The 16,832-nt window shown below is 56.5% G+C and overlaps 1 protein-coding gene across 1 annotated transcript in view; it reads left to right on the top strand.

The window, feature by feature from the left end:
* Positions 1-222: 222 nt before the first annotated feature.
* CACNA1F (calcium voltage-gated channel subunit alpha1 F) overlaps positions 223-16,832 on the top strand; it is a 34,454-nt gene continuing 17,844 nt past the window's right edge. The window contains exons 1-20 of the mRNA XM_039912444.1: positions 223-247; positions 558-816; positions 1,617-1,775; positions 2,747-2,889; positions 3,397-3,549; positions 4,402-4,598; positions 5,677-5,780; positions 7,543-7,721; positions 8,926-9,009; positions 11,182-11,266; positions 11,516-11,542; positions 11,771-11,931; positions 12,195-12,420; positions 12,926-13,133; positions 13,826-13,946; positions 14,725-14,809; positions 14,992-15,055; positions 15,110-15,161; positions 16,044-16,176; positions 16,657-16,786. Coding sequence (XP_039768378.1) covers positions 223-247; positions 558-816; positions 1,617-1,775; positions 2,747-2,889; positions 3,397-3,549; positions 4,402-4,598; positions 5,677-5,780; positions 7,543-7,721; positions 8,926-9,009; positions 11,182-11,266; positions 11,516-11,542; positions 11,771-11,931; positions 12,195-12,420; positions 12,926-13,133; positions 13,826-13,946; positions 14,725-14,809; positions 14,992-15,055; positions 15,110-15,161; positions 16,044-16,176; positions 16,657-16,786 — 2,595 coding nt within the window. The remainder of the gene's footprint in view (positions 248-557; positions 817-1,616; positions 1,776-2,746; positions 2,890-3,396; positions 3,550-4,401; positions 4,599-5,676; positions 5,781-7,542; positions 7,722-8,925; positions 9,010-11,181; positions 11,267-11,515; positions 11,543-11,770; positions 11,932-12,194; positions 12,421-12,925; positions 13,134-13,825; positions 13,947-14,724; positions 14,810-14,991; positions 15,056-15,109; positions 15,162-16,043; positions 16,177-16,656; positions 16,787-16,832) is intronic.

Below are 16,832 nucleotides of genomic sequence, written 5' to 3' on the forward strand. Positions count from 1 at the left end.
AGCCTTTAATCCCCAAGCTGTAGAGGACAGGAAGGGGGGGGCGGTGAGAGGGGAGAGCCAAGCAGAGAGGCCAGAGAGCAGACATCTGGGGGGGGTGGCTCTCCCAAGGCTACCCTGGCCCTGGATCCAAGAGACCCCCAGGGATAGGCGAACCTACCTCCTCTCCTCTCCGCTAACGGGTGCACGCTTCAGGAGCCGACCCCCGTAACTCCCTGCAGGAGGATGTCGGGATCCCAAAATGGGAAAGGTGAGAAGGAGCGGAGGCCCCCGGGGGTTTCCCTGAGCTCTTCCCCAACCTCTTTCAGCCTCCACTATATGTCTTCCCAGTCTTCCCAGCCTTCAGCCCCACCCCATCCTTCCCTCCGTGCTGAGCCCAAAGCACTGTCGACCCCAGGCCCGCTCCCAGTGTTTGTACCTGCTCCCCAACTGCCCGTGGGATGAAATCAAGGTGTGAGAGGGGAGGTGGGTCGGCACTGACATGCCCGCCCCCTGTCCCCCCCCAACAGGCTCCCTGACGCTCGGGCAGCCCTGACCCAGTGTGTGTCTCCCTGCTGCAGGGGGCTTGCAGGAGACCCCAGAGGAAGGACCAGTTCAGCCAGCTGACAGACTGAGCCCGGGACCCGAGTGGGGCCTCTCCCTGGAGCCCAGAGCGGGTGGTCCGGACCACCCCGGCTCAGACACCCCCCGTCGGCGGCTCCAGCACGGCAAGCACAAGAGCCAGGGAGCAGGGGGCACCCAGCGCTCCCCGAGGGCCCTCTTCTGCCTGAGCCTCAACAATCCTCTCAGGCGCTCCTGCATCAGCATTGTAGAGTGGAAGTATCCTGACAGGGGTTCAGGCGAGCAGTGGGGCGGGGACGGGCAGTTCGGGAATGTTTGGATTTTGGAGTGGGAGCAGAGGCTGGGAGGAGGAGTGAGTGACAACCCGGGATGTCAGGGAGCTTTGAGTTGGGAGCTGGGGGCTGGGGAGAGGGTGCTGGGGGCCCGGGGTCGGATTCTTGGAAGGAGGGGGTCCCGCCAGGGGTGGCCTGACTGCTCTGGCTTGATGCCTTAACTCCCTACCCTCCCCCTGACTCGAAGACCCTTTGACGTTCTCATCCTTGTGACAATCTTCGCCAACTGTGTGGCCCTGGGCGTCTACATCCCCTTCCCTGAGGATGACTCCAACGTGGTCAATCACAACCTGGTGGGAGCAACCCCCCCAAGCAGCTCTAGAGGCTGCCCTCCTCCCCCTTATCCACCCACCCCACCCTCTAATCCTGGCGATGCCCCGTGTCGACCCCCCCACCCCCAACGCACACTTCTGCTTCTGGCTACTCGTGAGCCAGCTCAATAGTGCTAATTTTAGTCCCTCATCTGCTCAGTGTGCAAATCCCACACTCGGAACTCCCACCCCTCTGCCCAGCCCCCCGCTCAGGCTCCACCCCCTTCGGATCCCGCCCCACCTCTGGCCTCCGGGAGCCCCAGGGCAGGTCCTCATTCATTCTCAGTCCCAATTCCGGGGACAAGAGGCCCTGCTCGGAAGCTCACAAACTGGGGTGGTGGAAGAGGGGCATTCCTCAGAATCTGTGGATGAAGAGGCCAAGTTACTGAAGCCTCTGAGGGGTTCCCTCCCTGAGCGGTCTCCCTGGCCTGCAGGAGCAAGTGGAATACGTGTTCCTCATCATCTTCACGGCGGAGACTTGCCTGAAGATCGTAGCCTATGGGCTAGTGCTGCATCCCAGCGCCTACATCCGTAACGGGTGGAACCTACTGGACTTTGTCATCGTCGTGGTCGGGTGAGCACGCCGGGGCCCCGGTTCTGGAAGCCCGGCGCTTCGGCCCCGACCCTGAACCCCAAACCCATCACGCCGTGGAACCCTTCTCCTTGGACTTCGACCCCAGATCCAACCCCACCAGACCCAGACCTGAGACTTCCAGCTCGTCTGCTTTCCTGGGACCCTGATCCCCGATTCCCAGGTGTGGGAGCCCCCTAGGGAGTATTTCCCGAGCACCTAACGCGGGCAGAACACCATACTAAGGTCTTGGAAGAGTACTGTGGGGTTAGTAGATATGAACCCTGTAAAGAAGTTTACAATCAGCAGGAGAGATAGACACTGAAACAATTTACAGAGAGGAGTAGAAAGGGAAAGAAGGTCTGTACACAAGTTACTTCAAAGTATTTAAGATATGGGCGAAGGTGGTGCAGGAAGGTGTGAGTTGTGAGTACACAGGTGATCAGTAGATCAATCAACCGTATTTTTTGAGAGCTTATGGAAGTGCTGGAGTGGCAGTTGGGTGAGATTACCTGGAGAAGACCTGGGGGGGGACCTGAGAATTAATTGGGGAAGGCCCTCCTGGAGGAGATGTGATTTCAGGAGGCTGTGAATTTGGGGAGAGCAGTGGTGCAACAGATTTGAAGAGGGAGGAAGTTCCAGGTAAGGGGAAGGAGGTGGACAAGAGGTCAGCAGTGGAAGAGAGAAGAACGGGGCCCAGTGAGTAGGTTAGTTTGACAGGAAGGAAGAGCGTGAGCTGGGATATGATAGGAGAAAAGCAAGGAGAGGTAGGTAGGAGAGAGGGGATCGAATGCCTTAAAGCCAATGGTTAGGAGTTTCTGCTCGATGCAGAGACGGACGGGTAAACCTTTCTCCCCAGCTCCCAAGAGGGTTGTTCCCAGCTCCCAATTCAGCTCCTTTTTGCCTGCTTTGGAGCCTCAAGTTCCCAGGACCGGTCCCCCTCACCGATCTCACCCCCTCCCCCAACTTGGCAGGCTGTTCAGCGTGCTCCTGGAGCAGGCCCCCAACAGATCACGGGATGCCCACCACCCAAGTGGGAAACCCGGTGGCTTCGACGTCAAGGCACTGAGGGCATTCCGGGTCCTGCGTCCGCTGCGCCTCGTCTCCGGAGTGCCCAGTGAGTTCCCGAGACCGGAGACTGGGGGCTGGACGTGGGCAGGATCTGAGGGGCAGCCCGGTCCCAAAGCCAAAGGGCAAGACTTGCTCCCCTTTGACCACCCTCTCAGAGACTACGGGGCCAGCCCAGGCCCAAGCCCTAAGATGTGAATTCATCCTTGGGCCTGAGGGTGGAGGTTGGCACATAGAATGGTGTGGGGTGCGTAGGGAGCCCTGGGAGACATACCAAGCTGGGGCCAGCTGAGAGCAGTGAGGACCCTGCCCCTCCCTGCCCCTGCTGGGCAGCCCTCTCTCAAGGGCAGCAGGGATGCCCGGGCCACACGCACAATACCTGGCATTGACTCGCCCCTTGGAGCAGCTCAGAGAGCACCTGAGGGTGGGAGGGTTAACGGGTGGGTGAGGAAAGGACACGTTCCCGGGGGTGGGTACGGGTGCTTTCTTCTCCCAGGATCTCTGGGCGTGTGCAGGCGACTAACCACTCCCCCGCCCGGCCCTGACCCCCTCCCAGGCCTGCACATCGTGCTGAACTCCATCATGAAGGCCATGGTGCCTCTGCTGCACATCGCACTCCTCGTGCTCTTTGTCATCATCATCTACGCCATCATCGGCCTCGAGCTCTTCATCGGCCGCATGCACAAGACCTGCTTCTACGTCGGCTCCGGTACCAGCCTCCGGGCTTGGTCTCAGCTAGGTCCCGGGCGCCCCCTCCCAGAGGGACCACCTCCTCCCAGAAGCCCTAGCCTGTCCAGTAGATCTGGCACGGGCCTGGGTCAACATCCAGCCCCAGCCCCCCAGATTCAAAGTTCAGGGCGGTCTTGTGCCCTGAACCTAGGACCACATTAGGGCTCCGGGGGGGCCATGGGTGACATCTGAAGTAGTGAGAATCATCACCCTCTCAGAGTGCAGGCTAGGACTGGGGACAGGGCACCGAGGGCTGATGACATTTCAGGATCTCCTCCACCTTTCCCACTCTGAGCACCTCACTGTCCCTCCCCGAGCCCCTTTTTACAGTGAGTACAATGAGGGGAGGGAGTGCACAGAATTGCCTCTTCCTCCTGCCCCTCCCACACCCCAGCACCCCTACTCCCTCTGCTGCCCCGGGCCACGGCGCAGTGATGGCAGGTGAGGGGGCGAGTGTCAAATGGGGGTGAGCCCTGGCTGCCCATCTTGCCCAGTGAACAGAGCAGTCCTGCCAACCTTCCCTTCTCCCATCCCAGTGGCCCTATAGGGTGGGAAACTGCAGAGACGCCACCGGGACGGCTTCGCGAACGCTCCACCCTGAGGAGAAGTCGGGTCAGGGGTTGGGCAGGGAGGCTGCTGGACCGGGCCTGGGGCAGGGGAGGACCGCGTGCAGTCGGATCAAATATTCTCACCCCAAACCAAGCTTGGGTTGGCTCAAGATGGTGGGAGGGACAGCCACGTGGACCAGTGCCGGGGAGACTGAGGTCTTCGGCCCCGGCTGCTTGGACCCCTTCCTCTCTCCCCTCCCTTCCTCCTTCCCCTTCCCCCCCAGAGCTGGAGGCAGAGGAAGACCCCTCCCCCTGTGCCTTCTCCGGACACGGCCGCCAGTGTACAACCAACAACACCGAGTGCCGGGGGCGTTGGGCCGGACCCAACGGGGGCATCACCAACTTCGACAACTTCTTCTTCGCCATGCTCACTGTGTTTCAGTGCATCACCATGGAGGGCTGGACGGATGTACTCTACTGGGTAGGTCTGGGCAACTGGACGGTGCCTACACCCGCCTACAGCCTTCCCTCCTGGGCCCTGCCCATGCCAGCCTCCTGCCATCCCGCCCAGACCCTGCTCCCTCACACCCCAGACTTCTCCAGTCTCTGCCCATCCTGCATCCCACTCCCCTGGGCACCGCCCAGGAGATCCTCTTATCTTCATTCATTCAATAGTATTTATTGAGGGCTACTACGTGCAGAGCACTGTACTAAGCGCTTGGAATGTACAATTCAGCAACAGATAGAGACAATCCCTGCCCAGTGACGGGTTCACAGTCTAATCTAAATAAGACAACATAATCACGATAAATAGAATCAAGATGACGTACACCTCGTTAACAAAATAAAAAATCTCTCCCCGAGCTGTTCTCTTTGACGAAGGCCCCAGTTGTGCCAGTCCAGTGTGTTCAGCTTTCTCACCCTGGCACCCTAGCAGCGCCTGTGCCCAGTGACTCTGGGCAGGCAGTGGCAATCATCCAATCAACCAGTAGTATCTACTGAGCACCTACTGTGTGCAGAGCACTGTACTAAGTGTTTGGGGGAGTTCAATTGAGTAAGAGCTATTATCTTGATCCTGTGAGCACGGCCTCGTGGTTAAGGCACGGACCTGGAAGTCAAAAGGACCTGGGTTCTAATCTCAGTTCCCCCACTTGTCCGCTGTGTGACCTTGGGCAAGTCACTTAACTCCTTTGAAGCTCAGGTCCCCTCCTCTCTAAAATGGGGATTTTAAAGTCTATGTAGGACAAGGACCGTGTCCAACCCGATCATCTTGTATCTACCCCAGCGCTTAGAACGGTGCCTGGCATATAGTAAGTGCTTAACAAATACCACAGTTGTTATTATTATCATCGTTATTCCAATCGACTAATCAATCAATCATATTTATTGAGCACTTACTAGGTGCAGAGCACTGTACTAAGCACTTGGTAGAGTACAATACAACAGAATTAGCAGACACATTTCTTGCCTAAAATAAGCTTACTGACTGGGCAGTTGGGAGGGGCTTCGAGTCTAGTGGGCCCCAGGGGCCCCGCTGACAGGTGCCCTTTCCCTGGCAGATGCAGGATGCGATGGGCCACGAACTGCCCTGGCTTTACTTCGTCAGCCTCGTCATCTTTGGCTCCTTCTTCGTCCTCAACCTGGTGCTGGGTGTGTTGAGCGGGTAAGAGCAATAAAGGGCCCGGCTTGGTCCGGGTCCGGGGGCTGAGCTGCTCCGGGAGACACAGAGAAAGGGATGGTGGAAACGCAGTCCTGAGGGTTGAGTCACAGGCTCAGCCCTGGGGATGCCCTGGGGGGGGTGGGGGGACTTACATATCGATCAGGGATTGACCCCGGCTCCGAAGGGACAACCGACCTCCCAGCAGGCTAAGCCGCCTCTCGTAATACCAGACAGAGGTTCCTGAGGCTGGCTTCCCAGGAGGAAAGTCTGTGGGGATTAGGAAAGTCCTGTGAGGCGTTACTAGAAGCAAGGCAGAGGAAAAGGACAGAGGAGGAAGTTTGGCCTCAGAGTTCCCTGAGGGTCACTGGGAATTTCCCCTAGCAAATTCTGACCCTGGTGATCCGGGGACGGAGCAGAGAGCTCGTTCGATCAGTGCGTTCGTGAAGCCAAACTAGGTGGGTGGCCAGGAGGAAAGAGGTGGCCCGATGGAGAGTCAAAAGAGAAGGCAAAATGTTCTGACCCTTTGGAGAAGTGGATTCCCCCAGGCTGGAGGTCAGAGACCAGTCTGTCTCTTTTCTGCATCTCGTGACTCAGGACATTATCAGAGGCCAGGCCTCGGCCCCGCTGTGGAAGGTTGGGAGGGTGGTGACAGAAGGGCCCCAGCGAGAGCAACAGTAAAGATCAGGGGTGAAGACAGAGTCCCCATGAGTCAAGTCTAAAGGGCTGAGGGCAGCCTGATCAAGAGAAGAGGAGGCTGAGGGGGCCGGTAAGACCTCCAGCCAGTCATTCATTCATTTATTCCATCGTATTTATTGAGTTTTCTGTGTGCAGAGCACTGTATTAAGCACTTGGGAGAGTAGAATATAATTCTCCCAAAGATGCAGATAGGTCCTGATGCCGAAGAGGACAGAAAAGCCCGCTTGGTCCCTCTCCACCTACTCCCGGAGATCCCCCAGCCCTCAGCCTCCACCCAACCCCGAGGGGAAGGAGCCCGCCAGACCGGAGATCAGGGCTTTGTCTCTCTGGTCAAGACTGCCTCCCAACTCTGCTCAGAAGAACTGCCCCAGCTTCTGCCCCTCCTCACCCCCGCCCCATGCTTACCTCATTTCTAGGAGGAGAGACCAGAGGGGAGAAACCGAAATGGGCCCCGGGGGGATTTAAATTTGGGACGATTTAGAAAGGTCCTCCTCACTGCAAAGTCAAGAGACTCTGGAACACAAGCATCACCGGGGGAGGTTGGCGAGGGTCACCCTTGGGGGAAATGTTGAGGAAAGAGAAGACGGTGAAGCATCTTTCTGGAAGAGTAAGAGCGGAGGGAGGGGAAAGGACGGATCCCACCTAGCTGATAGATGCCACCGATATTAATAATAATGACGGCGTTTGTTAAGCGCTTACCGTGCCGAACGCTGTACCAAGCACCGGGGTGGATACCAGGAAATCGGGTTGGACGCGGTCCCTGTCCCACGCGGGGGGTCACAGTCTCAATCCCCATTTTACAGATGAGGTAACTGAGGCCCAGAGAAGTGAAGTGACTTGCCCAAAGTCACACACCAGACATGTGGTAGAGCCGGCATTAGAACACAGGACCTTCTGACTCCCAGGCCCGGGCTCTATCCACCGTACCATAGTGGTGGGAGGAGGGTACAGCCCCAAGGCCCGAGAGAGGAGAGAGAAGAGGAGATGGAGTTCCGGGGGAGGGAGGAAAGAGTCCGAGTAGACGGGAGAAGTGGGGAGTCTTTGGAACTGAATCAGACTCCTCCCTCAGGGAGTTCTCCAAGGAGCGAGAGAAGGCCAAAGCCCGGGGAGACTTTCAGAAGCTGAGGGAGAAACAGCAGATGGAGGAGGACCTGCGGGGCTACCTGGACTGGATCACACAGGCCGAGGACCTGGAGCCTGACGACGGTCAGGGGGAGGAGGAGATGGCCAAGGAGAGACGGCACCACCGTAAGGCCAGAGCCTCCCACCTCGTTATCGTCATCGCTGTCATCATGAAGCGGCATGGCATAGTGGATAGACCACAGGCCTGAGAGTCCTAAAGTCTTGGGCTCTGATTCTGGCTCCATCACTTGTCTACCGTGTGAACTTGGGCAAGTCACTTCATTTCTCTGGGCCTCAGTGACCTCATCTGTAAAATGGGGATTGAGATTGTGAGCCCCACGGGAGAGGGACTGTATCCAACTCGATTTACTTGAACCCACCCCAGTGCTTAGTACAGTGCCTGGCACATAGTAAGCTCTTAACAAACACCATCATTATTATCATCGTAGTGATCTTTGACAAGATCTAACTACGGGCAGAGCACTGTACTAAACGCTGAGGTAGATACAAGTTAATCTGGTCAGACGCCTGAGTCCCCGTCCCACGTGGGGCTCACGGTCTAAGCGGGGAGGAGAACGGGAAATTGAATCCTCATTTTACCGATGAGAAGACTGAGGCACAGAGGAGCTAAGTGACTTGCTCGAGGTCACCCCTCAGGCGAGTGACAGAGCCAGGGTTTGAACCCAGGTTCCCCGATGTCCAGGCCTGTGTTCTTTCCACTAGACCGCCCTGTTTCTGGGGTCCCCTCGCCCCCAGGCCGCAGTGGTCTCGTCCGTTGCCCTGAAAATCTCATCGTCGTCGTCGTTGTATTTATGGTATTTATTGAGCGCTTACTATGTGCGGGACACTACGAAGCACTTGGGGGAGTACAGTAGGACAGTGTTGGTAGACAAATTCCCCGCCTACAGTGAGCTCACAAATCTCTTCCCTGTCCTCACCCTGCACACTGCTCACATACCCATACCCTGCTTCCTGGCCCTCTAGACTGTAAGCAACTGATAATGATGATGACGATGATGATGGCTTCCCGACTCCACCCCATCTCCACCCCTGGCTCCTCTTCCCACACCCTCAGCCTGGCTCCCTAACCCACCCAGCTTTTCAGCCCTCTGGAGTCACTGTGTTCCCTTCTGGACCAAGGAGGGGAAATGCCGGCGGTGAGGAGAAGGACCGAGGCCTCTCGGGAGGCGGCCGGGCGGTGAAGAAGGCAGCCCGGGTTAACCCGAGCATCCTCAGCTGTCCCTGCCGTCCCCGCCATCCCCAGCCGTCCCCTACCCCGTGGCCTCCTTATTCCCAGCCTGGCTCCCCCCTCCTCGATCTACCTTTCCAGGTGTGACTCTGGCCGACCTGACAGACAAGAAGCGGAGCCGCTTACACTGGTTCAGTCATTCCACTCGTTCCGCCAGCAGCCACGGTAGGCAAGCCCACCCCCCGGCCCCATGTCCGGGGGAAGAGGGGAGAGGTGGGAAGCATTTTGGAGGGGCCCAGAGTGGCCCCTACTGCCTTAAAGTAGGGCCTGTAGGGCAGTGAGCAACCCTGAAAGGCCTGATGGAGTTTCCCTCTGTAGTCAGGAACGGCGGAACCTGGGCAGAGGAATTGATTCTGGTGCTGTGGCTTGCTATGAGAAGCTATGAGAAGCAGCGTGGTTTAGTGGAAAGAGCACAGGCTTGGGAGTCAGAGGTCATGGGTTCTAATCCCGGCTCCGCCACTTGTCGGCCGTGTCACTTCGGACGAGGCGCTTATCTTCTCTGTGCCTCAGTGACCTCGTCTGTAAAATGGGGATTAAGACTGTGAACCCCGCATGGGACAAGCTGATTACCTTGTATCAACCCCAACGCTTAGAACAGTAAGCATAGTAAGCGCTTAACATATACCATCATTATTAGTATTGCGTGGCCCTGTCACACTCTGGTCCCAGCCAGTAGTGTTCTTCCCGGGGCACGGAGCGGAAGGACAGGGGTGTAACACAGTGTAAAGTCAGAGAAGCAGCGTGGCTCGGTGGAAAGAGCACGGGCTTGGGAGTCAGAAGTCGTGGGTTCTATTCCCGCCTCTGCCACTTGTATGCTATGTGACTTTGGGCAAGTCACTTCACTTCTCTGCCGGGGCACGGAACGGAAGGACAAGGGTGTGACACAGTGTAAAATCAGAGAAGCAGCGTGGCTCAGTGGAAAGAGCCCGGGATTGGGAGTCAGAGGTCATGGGTTCGAATCTGGGCTCTGCCACCTGTCAGCTGTGTGACTGTAGGCAAGTCACTTAACTTCTCTGTGCCTCAGTTCCCTCATCTGTAAAATGGGGATTAAGATTATGAGCCTCACGTGGGACAACCGGATCACCCTGTATCTCCCCCAGCACTTAGAACAGTGCTCGGCACATAGTAAGCGCTTAACAAATACCAACATTATTATTATTATTCTCTGTGCCTCAGTTACCTCATCTGTAAAATGGGAATTAAGCCTATGAACCCCACGAGGGACAACCTGATTACCTTGTATCTCCCCCAGTGCTTAGAACAGTGCTTGGCACATAGTAAGTGCTTAACAAATACCATTAGTATTATTATTATTATTATTAACTCTGTGGGCGGCCTTCACTCAGATAAACCTGCTGCAGGGCTAGAACTGAGGTCACCTGTTTATTATTATTATTATTATTAATAATAATGACTGTGGTATTTGTTAAGTGTTTACTGTGTGCCAAGTACTGTTCTAAGTGCTGGGGTAGATATAAGCTAATAAGGTTGAACAAAGTCCCTCTCCCAGCTGGGGCTCACACTCTTAATATTACAGATGAGAGAGTTAATCAGACAATTTAAGTGACTTGCCCAAGGTCACACAGCAGACCCGTGGTGGAGCCAGGATTAGAACCTGTTAGAGTCCTTCTGACTCCCGAGCCCGTGCTCTATCCACTAAACCCCACTGCTTTTCTCAGGTTTGACACAATCCCCGTCCCACATGGGGATCACAGTCTAAATCCCCATTTTACAGGTGAGGGAACTGAGGCACAGAGACCCGCAGCAGCAGCGGTGTTCTTTCCCTTGGACTCTCAGACTTGTACTTAACGCCTGGGAGTGTCACAGATGATGACAAGATGCTTTCCCAGCCCGAGGAGTTGCCACGCCAACAGGAGAGGTGGCCATGAAAGCATCCACAAGCAGTAGGATCCGAGCCACCCATCTCTTCCCTTGTTCCCAAGGACAAGAGGGTCCCCCAGCACTGGGGCTGAAGGGGTGATTAGGCAGGTGCTCCCCCCGTGTTCAGGCCGTCGGGACGCCCACCAGTCCAGATTGGAAATTTGCAAGCAGCTCAATCCTGGAAGGCTGTTTGAGCTTTGGACGGGGAGAGCTTGGGAAAGCAGACGGGGAAAGACAGGAAAGCCGGGGAGTTAGGGACGTACAGGAGGCCAGAGAGGACGGGGTGAATTTGGTGGGCCTGAGGCCCAGAGGTGATGAGGTGAAGAGAGACCAGGTGCCAATCTTCCTGAGAGGGGAGAAAGACCCTTCCTCCCACTAGCCCAAGGAGGGACCGAGCCACAGCTTAACTAGAGGAAGGGGGAGTTGAGCAAGAGAGGATGTAAACTCTCCCTTCAGCGAGCCTCCCGGCCAGTGAGACGGCATCGGTGACCACAGAGAACACCGGGGAGGAAGAGGCCACGGGCTGCTGTGCCACTTGCATGTGAGTTTGGGGGCAGGAGAGGGAAGGGAGGATGGGGTGCGTTTGGGGGCGGGCGAACCTCTGACAGCTCACTTCTGACCTCCTGGGAGGGAACCACGAGGGGCTGTGCCAAACCGAATAGGGTCTGGGGAAAGCGGAGTCGTCGGCCTAGACCGGGGAGCGGGTACACGCGCAGAGACGCTCCCCACATTCCGGTCGGCTCTCCCCAGAGCAGGCTGAGCCCTCTCAGCTCCTCGTCCTCCTTTACAGAGTGAAGATCGCAAAGACTAAAGTCTGGTGAGTGCCTGTGCCCGTGCGTGCCCCACATTCTCTCTGTGCTGTCCGTACCCTGTGCCCTCGGGGCCCCCGTACCTTCCAGGCCTCCCTAGGACACAGCAGAGACCCCGTCTACCCCCAGAAACAGCGCAGGCAGTAGGCTTAGAGCTAAGAGTGAGGGTTGTGCCCAGCCCCGAGGGGGACGTGGCAAGTAGATGCCCCATCCCCTCTCTGTTCAACCCTTGGCAGCCGCTGGCTCCGCCGATCCAACCGTCTGCTGCGCAGGAAGTGCCGGCTGGCCGTCAAGTCTGCGTCCTTCTACTGGATGGTGCTGCTCCTGGTCTTCCTCAACACGCTGACCATCGCCTCGGAGCACCACAACCAGCCCCCTTGGCTCACCCAGATCCAAGGTGCCCGTTCCCACTCCCCGGCACCTTCCCGTTTCCTTTCCAGCCTCTTGGGGACCTCCTCTCTGCCCACGGCCTCTAGGGATGGCCAGTTTGGGGGCAGTGTTTGGTGGAAGGCAGGAGAGAATAGCTAGGGAAGAGGGGGAAAGAGGGGATCCAAGGGAGCTAGGAGGGGGGCTGGCGAGACTAAAGGTGGGTCCCGGGAAGAGCTGGGAGTCTGGGAGGCTTGGGAGGGGCATGGGGCCCAGCGGGCCGTCCTCTTCTAGCCTATGCCAACAAGGTGCTGCTGTCGCTGTTCACCCTGGAAATGCTGCTGAAGCTGTACAGCCTAGGCCCCCAGGCCTACGGCGTCTCCTTCTTCAACCGTTTCGACTGTTTCGTGGTGTGTGGGGGCATCTTAGAGACCGCACTCGTAGAGCTGGACATCATGCAGCCTTTGGGCATCTCCGTGTTGCGCTGCGTCCGCCTGCTCCGCATCTTCAAGGTCACTAGGTCTGAGCCGGGGGGAGGGGAGGGACTGGGATGCTGTGGGGGGCTTTGGGGCCAGGGGGCCGGGAGGCCAGAGAGCTGGGAGGTTGAGGGGCTTGGAGACTGTCCTCTAGAATGTAAACTCGTCGTGGGCGGGGATTGTATCTGTTTATCGATATAATGTACTCTGCCAAGCTTTTAGTACAGTGCTTTGCACACAGTAAGCGCTCAATAACCTGACTGACTGACGGTGGGGCCAGGAGGCCGGGGGGGCTGAGAGGCCTTGGGACCAGGAGGCTGGGGGGCCGGGAGGCAGAAGCCCGGGTCCAGCAGGGTTAGCGAAGACTGGGGAAACAGGAATGGAAAGGGATGGATGTGAGGGGGCTGGGGAAGCAGGGATGGGAAAGGATAGGTGGGGAACCATTTCAGGAAACGCAGGGGGATGACTGGGTCCGGAGGGAGAGGGGGAAGGGGAGGAGGGAGAGGGAGGCAAGAATGAGGCGCCGACAGTTCCTCGGGGCTCCTCCAGGCACTGGGCGTCCCTCAGTAACCTGGTGGCATCGCTGCTGAACTCAATGAAGTCCATCGCCTCTCTGCTGCTGCTGCTTTTCCTCTTCATCATCATCTTCTCCCTGCTCGGCATGCAGCTCTTCGGGGGCAAGTTCAACTTCGACGAGACCCAGACCAAGCGCAGCACCTTTGACACCTTCCCCCAAGCCCTGCTCACAGTTTTCCAGGTGACTCTCCCCTTGAGGCCAAGGAGGGAGCTGGGCCCCTTCTCCCTGAGCTCAGCTCCACCCCTGACCAGGGCATCCCCACTCCCCGAACCCCCTTACCAGGCCCAGGACCGCTCCACCTGCCCTGGTCTCAGGCCCCGCCTCACTAGCCTGCCCCGTGGCCGGCCCGGACCCCAAACCCGAGTCCCACAGACCATCCCAACCTTGGCCCCACCCTTCGCCACCCCCCACCCCGACCCTCTCCCCACCCCGCCACAGATTCCACTCTCTGACCATCCCTGCCTGAGTTTAGCCCTAGGCCCTGCGCTGCCCATTCTCCCCACCCTTGTGCCCTGGAGCTATAGAAAGAAAAGGAGGAGCAGTCAATCGATGGTATTTATCGAGCGCTTCCTGTGTGCAGAGCATCGTACTGAACACTTGGGAGAGTATGATACAATAGAGTTGGTTGACACAGCACCTGTTCTCAAGGAACTCATAGTCCTAAAGTCCTAGAGCCAACAGGGAGGAACCATCTGGTGGATAATAAGCCATGCAGGCAGACAGAAGCCTATTTTCTTCAAAATGCCCAGGGTTGGAGAGCGCACAGCCTCCCTGAATAGTTTAAGCAAAGCGTAAGAGGATGTCTTCTCTCTCTCCCTTTCCCTCCTTTTTCCTTCCTGCTTCTCACCTCCCCATGATCCCACGCTGCCTAGATCTTGACTGGGGAGGACTGGAATTCTGTGATGTACGATGGCATCATGGCTTATGGGGGACCCTTCTTCCCTGGCATGCTGGTCTGTGTCTACTTCATCATCCTCTTCATCTGTGGAAACTGTATCCTATGGGCCCGGCTCTGGGAGGGAAACGGGGAGTAGAAGGGATGGGGCCAGGTGGAAGGAACTGGGGTAGCACGGGGAGCTGGTTCTTTGCTCTTCTCTCCCTCCTGCCAGCCTACAGCCAGCTAGGGTTTCAATCAGTCAATTAATCAATGATATTTTTCTTTTTTTAAAATAGTATTTCTTAAGCACTTATTACGTGCCAGGCACTGTATTAAGCACTAGGGTTGATAAAAGCTAATGAGGTTGGACACGGTCCCTGTCCCACATTGGATTCACAATATTAATCCCCATTTTACAGATGAGATAACGGAGGCCCAAAGAGGTGAAGTGACTGGCCCACAAATGGAGGATCTGAGATTCGAACTCGAGTCCTTCTGACTCCCAGGCCTATCCACTAGGTCGTACTGCTTCTCACAGTCCCTGTCACAGTCTCTATCCCACATAGGGCTCACAGTCTTAATCCCTATTGTACAGACAAGGTCACCAAGGCACAGAAAAGTTATTGAGCACTTACTGTGTGCAGATCACTACACTTAACCCTTGGGAGAGTACAGCACAACAGAGTTGCTAAACACATTTCCTATCTACCGTATGCTTAAACCTAGATGAGGAGTTTACAGTCTAGAGGACTGTAAGCATTTCTCCTTCCTGCCCCCCCCCTTAGGATAGGTCTATAGCCACCCGTCAGAGGCTCATGAGGGTGGGGGTGGGTCGCCGGCACTCTTGGGGGTGGAGAGAGGGAGATCCACTTTCAACCTGAGCTGCTTTATCAGACATCCTGCTGAACGTCTTCTTGGCCATCGCTGTGGACAACCTAGCAGGTGGAGACAATATCAACACCTCCAAGGGCCAGGACAAGTGAGATCTGGGACTCTGCCCCCTCCTCTTCCCTCCACCTGTTTACCCCGATTCCCTTGAACTCCCCTGACTCCTGATCCCACCTATCCCCACAGCTCCCGATCCCCTCCTCGGGGAGCCAGATGCCCTGGCTTCCCGATTATCTGGGGCCCCCAACCCCACCCCTCCCCCATCACCCACAGGGACAAGAAGAGAATGGAGGAGAGGAGCGCGGAAGGGGAGCGGACGCAGGATCGTGGCGTTTCGGTGAGTCAGGATTTCCCCCGTCCTAAGACCTCCATCCCCCTGAACGTCTGACAGACAGCCCTGATGACCAAAATGACTCCAGTGTCCCATGACCAGGTATCCTGTGGCGAGGAGGAGGAGGAGAAGGAGGAGGAAGAGGAGGAGGGAGAGAGGAGTGATGAAGGAGGTCAGTGGGGCAGTATTAAAGGAGGGAGGGGTACTCAGCAATCGTACTAGTAGCAGGGTAATATTAGCAGCAACATTTATTGAGCTCCTCGTAGTAGGCACTTGGGAAGTACAGAATAACAAGGCGGTACGTTCCCCGTCCACAAGGAGCTGACATTCCAGTGGGGGGAGGCAACATGCAACTAATTACAACTAGTGCAGTCTAAATAAGTAAATTGAGTGGACATTTATACATGAGCTCTAAGAATAATGATAATAACTTTATTGGGCAAGTCACTTAACTTCTCGGTGCCTCAGTTACCTCATCTGTAAAATGGGGATTAAGACTGTGAGCCCCACGTGGGACAAACTGATTCCCCTGCGTCTACCCCAGCGCTTAGAACAGTGCTCGGCACATAGTAAGCGCTTAACAAATACCAACATTATTATTTATCAGGCACTTGCTATGTGCCAGGGACCGTTCTAAGCACAGGGGTAAATGCAAGGTAATCAGCTTGAACGCAGTCCCCCGTCCCACTTGGGTCTCACGGTCTTAATCCCCATTTTACAGAGGAGGTAATTGAGTCGCAGAGAAGTGAAGTGACTTGCCCGAGGTCACAGAGCAGACATGTGGCACAGCCGGGATAAGAACCCACATCCTCTGACTCCCAAGCCCGGGCTCTTGCCAATAGATAATGCTGTTTCCCTAGGTGGCACCTGGCCAAGACTCTGTCCAGATACTAGGAGTAATCACCCGGTGTCCCGAGATTCACCGTAAGCCTCCTGGTCCCTGGGAGTGGCTCTGGGGGCCCTGAGCCCAGCTGTGCTTCCCTCCTACTTGCAGGAGAAGAGGAGGACAGTGAGGCAGAGAGCTTGGCAGAGTCCCAGCTGGAAAAGCTTCAAGAGGTGGTGCCCAAGGAGAAGGTGGTACCCATTCCTGAGGGCAGCTCCTTCTTCTGCCTCAGCCAAACCAACCCGTGAGTGCCCGTAGAGGGGGCACAGAGATACAAGGGGGCAAGGAAGTCTTGAGGGGCGGAAAAGGGGGGGGGGTGCCCCAGGAGCTCCGATCAAAAGTTAGAGGCGTACAGATCGCATTACTAGAGAAGCGGGAAGCAGGCCGACGACAAGACTGGAAGAAGAAGCTGAGTGGGAGGTGTTGAGGCTGGGTCAGATCAATCTATCAATCATTCATTCATTCATCCATTCAATCGTATTTATTGAGCGCTTACTTTGTGCAGAGCACTCTACTAAGCACTTGGGAGAATACGGCACTAGAGAATTAGCAGACTCGTTCCCTTCCCATAATGAACCTACAGCCTAGAGAGATAGATGAAATGGGAGTGGGGTTGGGGTAACCACGGTTAGGAAAGGGGGTTGAGGGACAAGAAACAGGGGGGCCTTTAGTCAGAGAAGAAGTCGACAGGCCTCGGTCACCGACACCCCAATGTGTTCTCCAGATTACGGGTCGGCTGCCACGCGCTGATCCACCACCATGTCTTCACCAACCTCATCCTCGTCTTCATCATCCTCAGCAGCGTCTCTCTAGCCGCCGAGGACCCCATCCGGGCTCACTCCTTCCGGAACCACGTGAGGACCAAGCCGGGAGCCCTGAGAAGAAACTCCAAAAGACACA

The sequence above is a fragment of the Ornithorhynchus anatinus genome, chromosome 6 (genome assembly GCF_004115215.2).
Source record: "Ornithorhynchus anatinus isolate Pmale09 chromosome 6, mOrnAna1.pri.v4, whole genome shotgun sequence".
Taxonomy (NCBI): domain Eukaryota; kingdom Metazoa; phylum Chordata; class Mammalia; order Monotremata; family Ornithorhynchidae; genus Ornithorhynchus; species Ornithorhynchus anatinus.